This window comes from Aulonocara stuartgranti (genome assembly GCF_965226115.1).
Source record: "Aulonocara stuartgranti genome assembly, chromosome: 5".
Lineage (NCBI taxonomy): Eukaryota > Metazoa > Chordata > Actinopteri > Cichliformes > Cichlidae > Aulonocara > Aulonocara stuartgranti.
The window spans coordinates 25421536-25439301 of record NC_138943.1 but is presented as its reverse complement, the minus strand read 5'-3'; the positions used below and the strand labels follow the sequence as shown (position 1 = coordinate 25439301).

At 38.4% G+C, this 17766-nt stretch overlaps 1 protein-coding gene across 1 annotated transcript; it reads right to left on the bottom strand.

The window, feature by feature from the left end:
• Positions 1-1655: 1655 nt before the first annotated feature.
• camk2n1a (calcium/calmodulin dependent protein kinase II inhibitor 1a) lies at positions 1656-4959 on the bottom strand. The gene is made up of 2 exons (XM_082534868.1): positions 4242-4959; positions 1656-3427 (listed from the first exon to the last, which is right to left on the bottom strand). The coding sequence occupies exons 1-2, from the start codon at positions 4408-4410 to the stop codon at positions 3354-3356; spliced, it is 243 nt and encodes an 80-aa protein (XP_082390994.1). The 5' UTR covers positions 4411-4959; the 3' UTR covers positions 1656-3353.
• Between the last annotated feature and the right edge of the window lie 12807 nt (positions 4960-17766).

Below are 17766 nucleotides of genomic sequence, written 5' to 3'. Positions count from 1 at the left end.
CGCAGCGGTCAGTGGAAGAATCCGCGAGTTTCTCTGTGAGTTTCCCATTACGTCGTTGTGCACTCGGTGCTTGCTTGGAAGTTTAGGGGTTGTTTTCGCTGTAAAAAGAAGTTTTCTTCTCACGCACAACGGACACTAATGTTTTTGTCACTTTTTATGGAATCAAACTCAAAGTAAGGTCAGTACTTCCACGCTTTAAACGCTGCACGCTCATACTCTCTCCCGCACTCGATATATTATCCATTGTTGATCTGCACACAGCTGTTGTCACGAACGTCGCACTCGCTTACGTCACTGTCATGAGACATTCTCGCAAAAAAATCACGGTTTTAGTAACGCAGTAACGCAGCGTTCCTACGGGAAAGTAACGGTAATCTAATTACCGTTTTTGCAATAGTAATCCCTTACTATACTCGTTACTTGAAAACAGTAATCAGATTACAGTAACGCGTTACTTGCCCATCTCTGGTGACGAATAAAGCTTGCTTGTTTCTTAGAAAGAAATACCTTGATCCTTGATATTGGGACACAAAATGCCCAGTTTTATCCAAAGTTGTAATCATAGAAATTCCTGCATCGAGATTCAGACCTGGTTAATTAAATTAAGATCAAGTTCAGCCAAGCTGACCCTACGTCTTGTTACATTTCTATGAAATCAACCGAGTTTGCTAATAAAAAAGAAAATTAATACTTGCCCAATTCAGGGTCGGACTAGAGCCTATCCCAGCTGTTTGTTGTGGATTCAAACCTAGGACCATGCTACTGTGAGGCAACACAGTTCACCACTGTGCCACCCCAAACCATGTCATCTGACCTAACTGGCAAATGTAAAAATGATCCACTTATCTATCATGGGTCACTCAGACTCTAAAGGTTTGGTTGTGTGGGAACAGTTTGTGAGTTTTACTTCAGACTGAGGAGACCCAAACTTCATCCAACTAATCGAATCGAGCATTCCATGCACGATTTTGTATAAAAAGATCCACCGCACAGGCAATGGTAAACCGCTACTCCCCAAATGTAACATCCCCTGATCCTGTGTGAGGGGATAGACTCTTACTGCAGTAGGCATTGCTGTCATGCTTTACTGCCATCTTGGAGGAAGGGACTATTTTGGCAGGATAATGTGGTCACGCCACAGAGTGAATAGGGGGTCTTGAGAGAAGAGGGCAGAGATAAGAGAATGGAGAGCATTCCATTAAAGCTCGCGATTGCATCAAGCCAAGGCTCAGGGAAGACTATTCTGCACCGAATACCCACCGCAACACCCATCAAGTGCAAGGTGCATCTGTTACCATGGTACCCGGCGCAGGCAGCCCCTTTCATGTCTGTCAAGATGGGGAGGGAGAGAGAGACTAGCAATATGTTAGTCTCGCCTGCAGTTGGAGCTGAAACGGACATGCGAGTGCCTGTGTTTGCTTGTATGTATGCGTTTGTAGCATAGATACAGGCGGCCCGGGTTTTAAGATGCCGTACGCTGACAGAGGCTCGTCACACAACATGAATCATTTAGCCGCCACAGCAGAGCTGGAAATGTCACGTCTCATCAGCATTGCTCACGCCTTGGTGCTCCTGCACCATTCACATCTCCGGCAGCGGAGTTGAGGGACGACTTGATTAAAGAGAGAAGCTGAGATTTTAAATGCAAACAGACATTTATTGCATTGGGAAGCAGTGGTGTACATTTTCCCCACAAATTAATTTGCAGTACTGTAGCACTTCATGAGATCAGAGTCTGTTGTGCAGTTGTCCAAGCAGTGTGTCAACTTTCCTTTTCGACAAATCGCTACAAAGTTTCGATTCCAGGCTCTTTGATGGGATTACTCGCTCATCATGCCGTCTCCTTCCATATCTGCTCTTTCCAAGGAGTAGGATGCTACTTTCTCACAGTGGAAAATGCTGACTTGCCAGATAGGCAATCCAATAACAACAGGAGAAACTGTACAAGGAACATATCCAAAATTTTAAGCCAAGCTATCTGCTAATGTCTCTCTTATACAAAACTATATTTTTTGTGTTTTTGCTACAGATTTAAAACAGTTTTAACAAAAAAAAGCAACATCAAGTACATCATTCCTTATTGTAAACCACAATCAACACTAACAGTAAATAGTACTTTGTCATAATCTTTATTACAAGATATTAGGCCACTGTACAAATCAGTGTGAATCGTACAGTACAACGCAGAGTTAAGACTGTTTCTCGAGGTTTGTCATTCAAAGCTGTATACGAGGTGCTTCAAGAATACACAAGATTTTCAGAATTTTCTGCCATGCATGCATGATTTTATATTTGCCATGCATGAGTCGGTATTTCAGTGTTTTAAGAAAGAGCCCTAAAAAATGGCAATCCAACAAAACAATTAAACTCAACGAGTAAATGTATAAAGCACGAAAAATAACAACTTGTCCGGTACAGTATATCCCTCATGAGATTTGGCACACACAATAATGCACAATGCAATATAAATAGTCTTTTTTTTTGTTATCAATAAGGTGTGTACAGTCAAGTTACAGTATCAACCAATCCAGGTGAAAGCCTGGGAAGCTTACAAACAGGTGGGAGGTACACGGTATATAAATGACTCGTTAGCTGCAAAGTATGGTAACAAAAAACACTCAGGCAACATCAAGAATTGTTAAGTGAAAAAAATATCACTCTCGTTTGCTCACAGTTTTCTCAACATACAAAAAAAAACACTCCCTCAGGCCTTAAGTCACTGCAAAAGACATGTTCCCAAGGATCAATAATAAATAAAGTCTTCAACACGAAACAAACCAGTTTACCAATTCCCACTTTGTGCAAGAAAATATGGGCTACCCTTTCCATATTTACAAACTGCTATTCATTTGCCCTCGCTCAAAATGAAGAGCAGAACAAATGGTACCACAGGTTTGATTGATAAGATATAGGAGAATTGTGTGCTTTAGGTTTTATATTAGATTTTTTTTTGTATCCTGTCCCTGATTTCTGCATTTCGACAGCATTGCCTCCTGCCTTAACCCCCCCACCACTGCACCCCTTGCCCTCCCCCTTCCCCATTGCCTTCCCCTGCGTTTGTATTTATGGCAAAACCCTGTAGTTGAGGGTGTGTGTGTGTGTGTTAGTGTAAGTGTGTGTTGGGAGTGAGGGGGGAGGGTCCACTTGGGGGTCTCCTTTGCTGCCATCTCCCACCCCTGCCAGCATGTGTCATCCGGACAGCCATGACTGACTGGGAGAGGAGGGTGTGGAAGTGCTGCTTGCTGCCACATGAGAGAAAGTGCTTATATACAGTGTCTTTGGATTAAAACTGGTAAATATCGCCATAAAAAATTTAAAGAGTGTCTTTTGAGGGGGGTGGTGTGCTGACCACTCTAAGCCTCTGCCGGGGTCTTCTCTGTTCCATTTTTCTGCGATTCGTCGTCGCCATTCTCATCCTCAATCACAACTGTGGATGACAGGGGAGAGAGTTAATGAGGGGAGGGGAAGGGGGGGGACTCATCTTGGTGTGGCGTCTTGAAAATTCAACATCGACACAAGGGTGTCAAAGCCCTGAATCGTTAGTGCTGCAACTGTATGAGCATAAGTGATTTGTGCATGCATGAGAGCGTAAGCCCATGCAAAAAGAGCGCGATAACCACGAATGTGCATCGGCGCCTCTGATGCATATTTGGGAATGTGCAGGTGTGACTGTGTACGAGTGTCGGCTGTGCACCCACAGGTGCAAGTCTTATGTGTCTTTGTGTTTGCCCATGTCTCTGTGCACTACTGTATATAGAACTATGTCTGTCTAAATGTCTGTGCCACCACAACTGAGCCTCAGTTTTCAAGGACTATCTACCTTGGTAGATATGCAGGAATGCAGGACACACAAAAGCACATACATGGCCAGCCTGACTTGATCATGCAAACACAAAAATCTCCATCACACTGCATAGAAAATTCGTTCAGCCATTCATCTGGGAGGGGACAATCAGCACAACTCTGTTGAGCAAGATTCAGGAGGCATTTAGCGGCACGCACTGCGCATCTAACTTGTGTAGCAATGCGAACAGAATAATTAAAAAAAAAAAAAACAATACACACGCATGCAAACAGCAGACTGGTTCGCTGACCATACACTCGACTGAACATCTCGTCAAGGCAATAGTGTTGCCGATCTGGTTTCTCAGGCAAACATCCTTAAATATGGTGCACTAACAGCCGATGTGCGCATTCACCACATCACCATACAGGCGAAAACGCCTTAATTATATAATTACCCCGTTTGCTCCTGCCTATTTGCCCGAGTTTCGGCGGACGTTTGTTCTGTGAGCCGTTGAAGAAGTTGTTGGTGTCTTGAAGACGACAGGTGAAGGAAAGGTGTCCCTCGTCGCCCTCATTTCCATAATGACTCATATTTTCTTCGTTGAAAGGCAACACTTCCGACATCTCCAAATGCGTCTTTATCACCAAGGCGCACAAACTGAAATGTATAGCTCGTCGCCAAGCTTGAACCGGCTCCTTCGTAAAAAAAACAAAAGGGGAAAATAAACAATGAAATCTGCTGGCACGACCTAGCCCTTTCTGCGTGCCCAGAAGACACGTGTCTGTCTCCGTAGGTGCGCGACAGAAATATCAGTAACTCAAAATGTCCTCAGTTTCCCTGCTCGTGGAGGCTCGGCAACATTATTCAAAGAAAAAAGAAAATGGGGGGAGAAAAAATCCACGGGCTTTCTCTCTGTGCGTATTGCTTTGGAAATGGAGGCGCGCGTATAACCGAGCCGTGAAGCGCCCGCTGGTTTTGAGCGGCTGAACCCGTCGCACGGAAAATCTGAGGAAGAAATGCAAATTGAGGAGCGATGCAAAACACGGATCCCGGGGAGACCTGGCGAGGGAGCTGTTCGGGGGTTTTCTGGTGCAGCCCAGAGAAGCCAAGTCCAGTTGGAGTGGTGGAGTAGTACTGCCAATGCTCCTCTCTCCTCGAATGTGGACGCAATAAAAACAAATGGCGATTTGAAATTCGAAGGTGGCACGTAAATGGGAATCGATTCATATCTTTATGTGTGGAGGGGGGGAAGCAATTCCGATTGCGCCACCAGTTGACGAGCACGAAATATTAAAAACTCGAGCCTCTTTTATTAATTTTCAGATTTTTATTATTAGGGTTCGTGGGGTTTACGAGACCGTCAAACCTCACCAGATGATGGCAGTCTTTTCACAGGCTGGGATGTGACTTTTGGCCCCGTGGCGCACTTTAAGTTCCCAGCTGAGGCCCTGGTGCTGTTTTCACGTTATCGCCCACAGTATCTCGGGAAACTGCACATCAGCATTTTGGAGTGAAAAGCACGAAGGTTAGCATAAAAAAGCAGTGACTGTGTTTGTTTAAAATATAATCCATGTTACAGAAACGATGGCTAAATATCAAGTAGACCCCCCAGAAAGAAAACAGTATGTATGAATTTTTTTCTTCATAACATAATTATTCCAAATACATATGCTGTAATAGTATAATAGGATCCACACTGAGAACATTTCGCCTCATGTTAGCAGAGAAAGCCTGAAAAGGTGTTTGGTTAAACTGATTCCTCTGGAACTTCTTTTACCACCCACTGCTGTCTACTGTTTGCATTAATCTCACTTCTATAGGTATGACAGTACAATGGACTGTCTTACAAAACAGACAGGGCATGGAGGAACGGACAGGTATTCAGTCTTGAGATAGACTATCCTTTCTCAGAGGAACTTCCCTAAATATCATTACACAGACAATGAAATGAAAAATGATATTGGAGCCTGCAGCAGAGCTAACTTTTATGTGCCGTCATGACACACCTCCTCCCTTCGGAGCTGAGGTTACAATGATTTTATCAGAGGATCCTTCTTTCATATGAGAACATCTCAAAGAACAATATTTTTCACAAAATGTGGTTACATCGCCATCAAGACTGTTTTTTGGTCTTAAAGCTCCCAAGCAATGAAGACAAGTAACCTGATAAAATAGTAGCAGTAAACCCTTGAGAGTGTTGGATTGGGAAAGAGTGCATTTTCTTCTTGCAAATTCTATTTTTTTGTCTGCTAAATCAAGTATTTGTCATGTTTTCTTTCCTAAAGCTTCAGTGCAGCTGCTGAATAAGGTTTGATGCTAACATTATACTGAACTTGGCTCAAGTATGTCTTCATGGAATTAGAGCTTTATGACTAGTTGTGTGGATGCTTTAAGCATCCACACTATTGAGTTCCTGTTTCTCTTTATTCTTTATTGTGTGGATGCTTTAAGCATCCACACTATTGAGTTCCTGTTTCTCTTTATTGTGTGGATGCTTTAAGCATCCACACTATTGAGTTCCTCTTGGGACTTCCGTACACTTTTTGGCACTTAACTACTTCCACAATTTTCAGCCGATTTTCACCGTTCAAATTTTAAAATATTCTGCTATTTCTGCTAATTCCTGCTATGTCTTTTGGTATTTTTCACTATTATACTTTTTAAAATATTAAGCTTAATTTGTCCCATTGAAATGAATGGGAAACTTCTGCAATTCTGCTAAAATTTGCTTGTTTCTGAAACTTAACTACTTCCTCATATTTTCACGTAGAACAACCATTCAAACTTTAAAATGTTCTCAAATTATTGGGCTATTCAGGTATGATTCAGCTTTTTCAAATCTTTTACCGTTTTACCTTTATGCCTCTTAAAGTTTTGAGTTGCAAAATTGTGATTTTTCACAAAATACATGCGTTGTTATGGTTGCTATGCACTTGGCTTCCAGTGTGCCACTGAAGGTTTTGCAGTCTTCTCTTCATGTCCGAACAACTTCTTGCTACTTGCTCAATCTTCACTCAACTTCCACAAATTATACATCAAAACATAGGTATTTTTGCTGGGTTTCCGAAAATGTCACTATCATTGTTGTGGTATTCATAGAACTTTCGCAAATCTCCTCAGACCAACACAATGTCGGAAAACTCTCCATATAAAGTCAATGGAGAGTTTGTTCAAAATCACCGCTGCATTTCTGTAATGAGAGGCATATTCGAATCGTCATATCTCCTTAACGAAGCAAAGTTAAGACATGATGCTTGTCCCGGTATATCTTCAGACACTCGTGACACTCACAATTCAAGAATTTCTTTCTCACGTATTACCGTTCTGAAATGAGTTGGACTTGTTTGAGGGTAGGAAATTCGTCCGTCGCTCAGATTTCTTCAAATTTCAAACCCTGGAAATGAACCACTTTTTTCTCTCGTCATAACTTTTTGTTGGATTTCCACAGAGACCTGAAAATTTCCATGACTGTTCACCAAAGCCTGCTGTCTCTTACGGTGAAAGAATGATATCGATACTCCAAATAGATTTCGAGTTACAAAGCGTTGTTTGAGGGCAAGTCAAGCCAGTTTTTGCTTCGCTCTACTCAGTTATGGTGCATTAGAAGTCAAATATCTTTAATAATTCACATTTTAATGATAAATTGTCAACACTGGAAGATTCCCCCATCTCTTCTGAACAAAACGGTGTAAGAATGACCGCTCTAGCCCCTACGGTTAGGAAATTATGGTCATTTGTTTGAGGGGAGTCGTCATTATGAGAAATAGGCTGCAATAATCCTGTGCCTCTCTGTGCTGCGTGTGTAAATAGATGCACCTGTTTTGGCGGGAAAAAGTACACAGGCTCTCTGATTGGTGGATTCAAATTCAGCAGCTCCCAGGCTGACCTAGAAACTTACTTCTCTCTCCCTGTGCATCTTTTTGCTGATTTTTTCATTTAACAAGTATATTTGAGGGACCCTCAGCATGTTCAGCATTTTTTCAGCTGTCCATTTTGCTTTTCCAATTTTTCTGTTTAACTTATTACTATTGTGCTAAATCATACTATTTCTGCTATTTTATAAGATTTGTGCAAAATATAGTATTTCTGCCAAATATAGTATTTCTGATTATTTATAGTTTTTCTACTAAATCATAGTACAGTATTTCTGCTTTTTATAGGATTTGTGCTAAAACATAGTATTTCTACTAAATGTAGTATTTATGCTTAATCATACTATTTCTGCTTTTCATAGAATTTGTGCCTAATATAGCATTTCTGCTAAATTACAGTATTTATGCTTTTTATACTATTTGTGCTAAAACATAGTATTTCTACTAAATGTAGTATTTATGCTTAATCATACTATTTCTGCTTTTTATAGGATTTGTGCCTAATATAGTATTTCTGCTTTTTATAGGATTTTTGCTCAAACATAGTATTTCTACTAAATGTAGCGTTTATGCTTAATCATACTATTTCTGCTTTTTATAGGATTTGTGCTTAATATAGTATTTCTGCTAAATTATAGTATTTCTGCTTTTTATAGTATTTGTGCTAAAACATAGTATTTCTACTAAATGTAGTGTTTATGCTTAATCATACTATTTCTGCTTTTTATAGGATTTGTGCTTAATATAGTATTTCTGCTAAATTATAGTATTTCTGCTTTTTATAGTATTTCTGCTAAAACATAGTATTTCTACTAAATGTAGTATTTATGCTTAATCATAGTATTTCTATATATTTCTGCCAGGTCCCCAGGCAGCCAATCCTCTGTGAGGACTGAGACATTCAAATTTTCAAATCAGGGCCTGCACGGCTTCCCAGCCAATCATATATGTGTCCTGAGGCATTCAAATTTGCATATTGGGGCCTTCATGGCTTCTAAGCCAGCCAATCATATCTGAGGGCTGAGGAATTCAAATCCACAAATCAGGGCCTGCACGGCTTCCCAGCCAGCCAATCATATATGTGGTCTGAGGCATTCAAATTTGCATATTGGGGAATTCGTGGCTTCTAAGTCAACAAGTCATCCATGTCATATATCTCTAAAAATTCATATTTTAATGATAAATTGTCAACACTTGAAGATTCCCCCATCTCTTCTGAACAAAACGGTGTAAGAATGACCGCTCTAGCCCCTACGGTTAGGAAATTATGGTCATTTGTTTGAGGGGAGTCGTCATTATGAGAAATAGACTGCAATCCGGTTGTTCAGTGATGACGCGACGAATCCTACTTCCGGGTCTAAAGTAGTCTGCGTTTAATATGGCATTTGTGTTGTTAACATGTTTAATGTTATGTATTTTCTTCTATTTGATCTCAAAAAGCTCCTAAAACAGTCAGCGATCACTGTTGACCTCCCTCGGCTTTTATTACCGCTAATCATTTATTTAAGCTCAGTTTTTAAAACCTTAGGATGTAACTACAGCCCAGCCCATGCAGCAGTATATGAATGACTAACCTCGTATTGTGGATGGATTATCTCAGTTGTTCTCCTGGCTGAAGTTTGGTCCGTTTACAGCATCCTGCCATGCAATTACATTTGTTCCTGACCACCGAGAACACTCACGGTAACTTTTATCAAGTGGAAAAAAAGTTAGCTTGTTTATATTATGCTAACATAGCTGTGTCGCTAGCGGTCACGTAGCACATCATTATATACCAGCTAGCCAAACTTCAGTAACCCTACAAACGTCACTGCTGTTTAGCTTTCTGTCTTCATTTATGTTGGAAGTGATAACAGAGCTGTACGTTTTAATTTGTTTCCAAAACCCCGCAGTCAGGACATGCTATATTGTATTTAGATAGAAGCTAGCGAGCTAACTCCCTGCTAACTTCTAACTCCGTTAAATGTCATAAATTCTGTTTTCATGGATGCCTGGATGTTAAACTCAATTGTTACACCTGGTAGAGCAGAACGCTGATCATTTTATTAAAGATGAAAGACTTTAGACAGTTTTTCAACTCACAGTAATGCCATAGTGATCGTTTGATATATGGACCTGCAGCGGAGTTTAGACCCAGACACGGCTAGTGACGTCAGACTGAACAACCGGATAATCCTGTGTCTCTCTGTGCTGCGTGTGTAAATAGATGCACCTGTTTTGGCAGGAAAAAGTGCACAGGCTCTCTGATTGGTGGATTCAAATTCAGCAGTGTGTGTGTGTGTGTGACAGAGAGAGAGAGAGAGAGAGAGAGAGAGAAAGAGAGAGAGAAGGCCTTTTAATGGGATGATCTCATTCTAAGATTCAAATTCAATATATTTAGACTGGTTGACTGAATTGGATCTTGTGTGTGTGTGTCTCTCTGTGCATGTGTGTTTCCTTATGTGTACATATTTCTGATTGTGTGGCTGTTATATATTTTTTTGCTGATTTTTTTCATTTAACAAGTATATTTGAGGGACCCTCAGCATGTTCAGCATTTCTTCAGCTGTCCATTTTGCTTTTCCAATTTTTCTGTTTAACTTATTACTATTGTGCTAAATCATACTATTTCTGCTATTTTATAAGATTTGTGCTTAGTATACTATTTCTGCTTTTAATAGGATTTGTGCTTAATATAGTATTTCTGCTTTTTATAGGATTTGTGCTTAATATACTATTTCTGCTTTTTATAGGATTTGTGCTTAATATAGTATTTCTGCTAAATGTAGTATTTATGCTTAATCATACTATTTCTATATATTTCTGCCAGGCAGCCAATCCTCTGTGCGGACTCAGACACATATCACATATCAGGGCCTGCACGGCTTCCCAGCCAGCCAATCATGTCTGAGGTCTTCCGTTTCCTCTCTCGTCATATCTCAGCGACGGTTGTACAAAGAGCAATGAAAATCGCAGTCAAAGTACACCAAAGTCCGCTGATTCACCCAGTACAAGAATTATGCCTCTAGTCCACCTAGTTTTTGAGTTACACAACGTTTTGTAACTCCAAAAAACGGCGTTTTTCGCCTCTCACCGGGATCTAATTCTGACTGCTCATCACCCTGTTTTTCAAAATGGCTCCTCTCTTTCCCAGTGGCGCAGTTGGTAATGACACGGGTCTGCAAGCCAAAGATCGTGGGTTCGATTCCACCTTGGTCAACATGTTTTTTTCCCTACAAATTAATACACTGTCACAGACCAGTAATTCATATTCATCATTTATTACAATTCTGCAAACTTTTATGATTTTACCAGCTTTTCTAATATGGACCTCACATTCTTAACACTCCATGGCACAAATACTCTTACCTTTAGGCTCTGTGTATGTGTGTGTATATCAATATTTCTCCCATTTTAAAGTATTACTCCTCCATAATTGTATTTCTGTTAAATCAAAGTACTTTTACTACATCTTAGTATTTCTGCTAAATCATTGTTATTATGCTATATTGTAGTATTTCTGCTCAATCATACTATTTCTACTATATTATATTTTTCTTTCTAAATATAGCATTTCTGCTATATAATTGTATTTCTGCTATGTTATAATATTTGTGCTAAACCAGAGTATTTGTGCTGTATCATAGTATTTCTGCCAAATTATAATATTTGTGCTAAAACATAGTCTTAATTTAAAATTACAATATTCATAGTTCATCACAGTGTCTCTGGTAAATCACAGTATTTCTGCTATGTTGTACTATTTTTCTAAATCATAGTGTTTCTGTAATGCTTAAGTATTTTTGTCTAAATATATTCTTTCTGTTATCTTATACTATTTCTCCTAAATTCTTGTATTTTTGAGAAGTTATGTTTCTGGTAAGTTACAATATTTCTGCTAAGTTCTGCTATGCTATTGTATTTCTGCCAAGTATTATGTTTCCTCTAAGATATTGCAGTTCTGCTAAGTTATTCCATTTTAGCAAAGTTCCTTTGCTTCTGCAAAGTTTTTACAATTTCTGCAACTTTTCAGCTTTTTCAGCTACTTTTTGCATACAGCTTCAGCTTTAAAGCATCCACACTGCATTTTCGCAGGAAATGCAAATTTTTCTAGTTGTGTGGATGCTTTAAGCATCCACACTATTGTTTTCCTGTTTCTCTTTATACTTTATTATTCTTCAAGTTGCTCGTTTTTCGTCCGCTAACTACTTCCACAATTTTTGTGCTATTTTCACCATTCAAATTTTAAACTATTCTGCTATTTCTGCTAATTCCTGCTATGACTTTTGGTATTTTCTGCTATTATACTTTTTAAAATATTAAGCTTTTTTCCTTTAATTTGTCCCATTGAAATGAATGGGAAACTTCTGCAAACTTCTGCAATTCTGCTAAAATTTTCTTGTTTTTGAAACTTAACTACTTCCTCATACTTTTGCCTAGAACAACCATTCAAACTTTAAAATGTTCACAAATTATTGGGCTATTCAGGCATGATTCAGCTTTTTCAAATCTTTTACTGTTTTAATTTTATGCCTCTTAAAGTTTTGAGTTGCAAAATTGTGATTTTTTCACAAAATACATGCGTTGTTATGGTTGCTATGCTCTTGGCTTCCAGTGTGTCACTGAAGGTTTTGCAGTCTTCTCTTCATGTCCGAACAACTGTTTGCTACTTGCTCAATTTTCACTCAACTTCCACAAATTATACATCAAAATGTAGGTATTCTTGCTGGCTTTCAGAAAATGTCACTATCATTGTTGTGGGATTTATAGAATTTTGGCAAATCTCCTCAGACCAACACAATGTCAGGAAACTCTCCATATAAAGTGAATGGAGTGCTTGTCCAAAATCATCGCTGGATTTCTGTAATGAGAGGCATATTCGAATCGTCATATCTCCTTAACGAAGCAAAGTTAAGACATGAGGCTTGTCCCGGTATATCTTCAGACACTCCTGACGCTCACAATTCAAGAATTTCTTTCTCACCTATTACCGTTCTGAAATGAGTTGGACTTGTTTGAGGGTAGGAAATTCATCCTTCGCTCAGATTTCTTCAGATTTCAAACTCTGGAAATGAACCACTTTTTTCTCTCGTCATAACTTTTTGTTGGATTTCCACAGAGACCTGAAAATTTCCATGACTGTTCACCAAAGCCTGCTGTCTCTTACGGTGAAAGAATGATATCGATACTCCAAATAGATTTAGAGTTACAAAGCGTTGTTTGAGGGCAAGTCGAGGCAGTTTTTGCTTCGCTCTACTCAGTTATGGTGCATTAGAAGTCAAATATCTTTAATAATTCATATTTTAATGATAAATTGTCAACACTGGAAGATTCCCCCATCTCTTCTGAACAAAACGGTGTAAGAATGACCGCTCTAGCCCCCACGGTTAGGAAATTATAGTCATTTGTTTGTGGGGAGTCCTCACTATGAGAAATAGGCTGCAATAATCCTGTGCCTCTCTGTGCTGCGTGTGTAAAAAGATGCACCTGTTTTGGCGGGAAAACGTAAACAGCCACTCTGATTGGTGGATTTAAATTCGGCAGCTCTCTCCCTCTGTGTCTGTGTCTGTGTGTGTGTGTGTGTGTGTGTGTGTGTGTGTGTGTGTGTGTGTGTGTGTGTTTAGTGGGAGAGAGAGGACCCTGCCCTTATTTGGCAGCATGTCATTGTAGGATTTAAATTGAATATAGTTAGACTGGTTGACTGGATTAGAGCCTGTGTTTGTGTGTCCCTCTGTGCATTTCTGTTTCAATATGCCTCCATATTTGTAATTTTGTAAGTTATTACTATTCTGCTAAATCATAGTATTTCTGGTACTTTTCGGTACTTGTGCTAAATACAGTATTTCTGCTAAATCATACGATTTCTGCTTTTCATAAGATTTGTGCATAATATAGTATTTCTGCTAAATTATAGTATTTCTGCTTTTTATACTATTTGTGCCTAATATAGTATTTCTGCTTTTTATAGGATTTGTGCCTAATATAGTATTTCTGCTTTTTATAGGATTTGTACCTAATATAGTATTTCTGCTTTTTATACTATTTGTGCCTAATATAGTATTTCTGCTAAATTATAGTATTTCTGCTTTTTATAGTATTTGTGCGAAAACATAGTATTTCTACTAAATGTAGTATTTATGCTTAATAATAGTATTTCTATATATTTCTGCCAGGTCCCCAGGCAGCCAATCGTCTGTGAGGACTGAGACATTCAAATTTTCAAATCAGGGCCTGCACAGTTTCCCAGCCAATCAAATAAGTGTCCTGAGGCATTCAAATTTGCATATTTGGGCCTTCGTGGCTTCTAAGCCAGCCAATCATATCTGAGGGCTGAGGAATTCAAATCCACAAATCAGGGCCTGCACGGCTTCCCAGCCAGCCAATCACATATGTGGTCTCAGGCATTCAAATTTGCATATTGGGGAATTCGTGGCTTCTAAGTCAACAAGTCATCCATGTCATATATCTCTAAAAATTCATATTTGAATATTAAATTGTCAACACTTGAAGATTCCCCAATCACTTCTGAACAAAACGGTGTAAGAATGACCACTCTAGCCCCTACAGTTAGGAAATTATGGTCATTTGTTTGAGGGGAGTCCTCACTATGAGAAATAGACTGCAATAAAGATGCACCTGTTTTGGCGGGAAAACGTAAACAGCCACTCTGATTGGTGGATTTAAATTCGGCAGCTCTCTCCCTCTGTGTGTGTGTGTGTGTGTGTGTGTGTGTGTGTGTGTGTGTTTAGTGGGAGAGAGAGGACCCTGCCCTTATTTGGCAGCATGTCATTGTAGGATTTAAATTGAATATAGTTAGACTGGTTGACTGAATTGGATCTTGTGTGTGTGTCTCTCTGTGCATGTGTGTTTCCTCATGTGTACATATTTGTAATTGTGTGGCTGTCATAAATTTTTTTGCAGATTTTTGTCATTTAACAAGTATATTTGAGGGACCCTCAGCATGTTCAGCATTTTTTCAGCTGTCCATTTTGCTTTTCCAATTTTTCTGTTTAACTTATTACTATTGTGCTAAATCATACTATTTCTGCTATTTTATAAGATTTGTGCTTAATATACTATTTCTGCTTTTATAGGATTTGTGCTTAATATAGTATTTCTGCTTTTTATAAGATTTGTGCTTAATATAGTATTTCTACTAAATGTAGTATTTATGCTTAATCATACCATTTCTGCTTTTTATAGGATTTGTGCTTAATATAGTATTTCTGCCAAATTATAATATTTGTGCTAAAACATAGTCTTAATTTAAAATTACAATATTCATCGTTCATCACAGTGTCTCTGGTAAATCACAATATTTCTGCTCTGTTGTACTATTTTTCTAAATCATAGTGTTTCTGTAATGTTTAAGTATTTTTGGCTAAATATATTCTTTCTGTTATCTTATACTATTTCTCCTAAATTCTTGTATTTTTGAGAAGTTATCATGTTTCTGGTAAGTTACAATATTTCTGCTAAATTCTGCTATGCTATTGTATCTCTGCCAAGTATTATGTTTCCTCTAAGATATTGCAGTTCTGCTAAGTTATTCCATTTTAGCAAACTTCTTTTGCTTCTGCAAAGTTTTTACAATTTCTGCAACTTTTCAGCTTTTTCAGCTACTTTTTGCATACAGCTTCAGCTTTAAGCATCCACACTGCATTTTCGCAGGAAATGCAAATTTTTCTAGTTGTGTGGATGCTTTAAGCATCCACACTATAGAGTTCCTGTTTCTCTTTATTCTTTATTATTGTGTGGATGCTTAAGCATCCACACTATTGAGTTCCTGTTTCTCTTTATTCTTTATACTTTATTCTAGTTGCTTCCGTACACTTTTCGCCGTTAAACTACTTCCACAATTTTCAGCCGATTTTCACCGTTCAAATTTTAAACTATTCTGCTATTTTTGCTAATTCCTGCTATGACTTTTGCTATTTTTAACTATTATACTTTTTAAAATATTAAGCTTTTTTCCTTTAATTTGTCCCATTGAAATGAATGGGAAACTTCTGCAATTCTGCTAAATTTTGCTTGTTTTTGAAACTTAACTACTTCCTCATACTTTCACCTAGAACAACCATTCAAATTTTAAAATGTTCACAAATTATTGGGCTATTCAGGTATGATTCAGCTTTTTCAAATGTTTTACTGTTTTACTTTTATGCCTCTTAAAGTTTTGAGTTGCAAAATTGTGATTTTTCACAAAATACATGCGTTGTTATGGTTGCTATGCTCTTGGCTTCCAGTGTGCCACTGAAGCTTTTGCAGTCTTCTCTTCATGTCCGAACAACTGTTTGCTACTTGCTCAATTTTCACTCAACTTCCACAAATTATACATCAAAACGTAGGTATTTTTGCTGGCTTTCAGAAAATGTCACCATCATTGTTGTGGGATTTATAGAATTTTTGCAAATCTCCTCAGACTAACACAAGGTCAGAAAACTCTCCATATAAAGTGAATGGAGAGCTTGTTCAAAATCACCGCTGGATTTCTGTAATGAGAGGCATATTCGAATCGTCATATCTCCTTAACGAAGCAAAGTTAAGACATGAGGCTTGTCCCCGAATATCTTCAGACACCCCTGACGCTCACAATTCAAGAATTTCTTTCTCACCTATTACCGTTCTGAAATGAGTTGGACTTGTTTGAGGGTAGGAAATTCGTCCTTCGCTCAGATTTCTTCAGATTTCAAACTGTGGAAATGAACAACTTTTTTCTCTCGTCATAACTTTTTGTTGGATTTCCACAGAGACCTGAAAATTTCCATGATTGTTCACCAAAGCCTGCTGTCTCTTACGGTGAAAGAATGATATCGATACTCCAAATAGATTTCGAGTTAGAAAGCGTTGTTTGAGGGCAAGTCAAGGCAGTTTTTGATTCGCTCTACTCAGTTATGCTGCATTACAAGTCAAATATCTTTAATAATTCATATTTTAATGATAAATTGTAAACACTGGAAGATTCCCCCATCTCTTCTGAACAAAACGGTGTAATAATGACCGCTCTAGCCCCTACGGTTTGGAAATTATGGTCATTTGTTTGAGGGGAGTCCTCACTATGAGAAATAGGCTGCAATAATCCTGTGCCTCTCTGTGCTGCGTGTGTAAAAAGAGGCACATGTTTTGGCGGGAAAAAGTACACAGGCTCTCTGATTGGTGGATTCAAATTCAGCAGCTCCCAGGCTGACCTAGAAACTTACTTCTCTCTCCCTGTGCATTTTTTTTGCTGATTTTTTTCATTTAACAAGTATATTTGAGGGACCCTCAGCATGTTCAGCATTTTTTCAGCTGTCCATTTTGCTTTTCCAATTTTTCTGTTTAACTTATTACTATTGTGCTAAATAATACTATTTCTGCTATTTTATAAGATTTGTGCCTAATATAGTATTTCTGCTAAATTACAATATTTCTGCTTTTTATACTATTTGTGCTAAAACATAGTATTTCTACTAAATGTAGTATTTATGCTTAATCATACTATTTCTGCTTTTTATGGGATTTGTGCCTAATATAGTATTTCTGCTTTTTATAGGATTTTTGCTCAAACATAGTATTTCTACTAAATGTAGTGTTTATGCTTAATCATCCTATTTCTGCTTTTTATAGGATTTGTGCTTAATATAGTATTTCTGCTAAATTATAGTATTTCTGCTTTTTATAGTATTTGTGCTAAAACATAGTATTTCTACTAAATGTAGTATTTATGCTTAATCATAGTATTTCTATATATTTCTGCCAGGTCCCCAGGCAGCCAATCCTCTGTGAGGACTGAGAAATTCAAATTTTCAAATCAGGGCCTGCACGGTTTCCCAGCCAATCATATATGTGTCCTGAGGCATTCAAATTTGCATATTGGGGCCTTCATGGCTTCTAAGCCAGCCAATCATATCTGAGGGCTGAGGAATTCAAATCCACAAATCAGGGCCTGCACGGCTTCCCAGGCAGCCAATCATATATGTGGCCTCAGGCATTCAAATTTGCATATTGGGGAATTCGTGGCTTCTAAGTCAACAAGTCATCCATGTCATATATCTCTAAAAATTCACATTTTAATGATAAATTGTTAACACTGGAAGATTCCCCCATCTCTTCTGAACAAAACAGTGTAAGAATGACCGCTCTAGCCCC

Bases quoted from the DNA above. Each gene is read 5' to 3' on its own strand.
- camk2n1a (XM_082534868.1), bottom strand. From the start codon at position 4,410: ATGTCGGAAGTGTTGCCTTTCAACGAAGAAAATATGAGTCATTATGGA. The intron at 3,428-4,241 runs GTAATTATATAA...TGTCATCCACAG, and splicing joins AATAGGCAGGAGCAAACGGG to TTGTGATTGAGGATGAGAAT.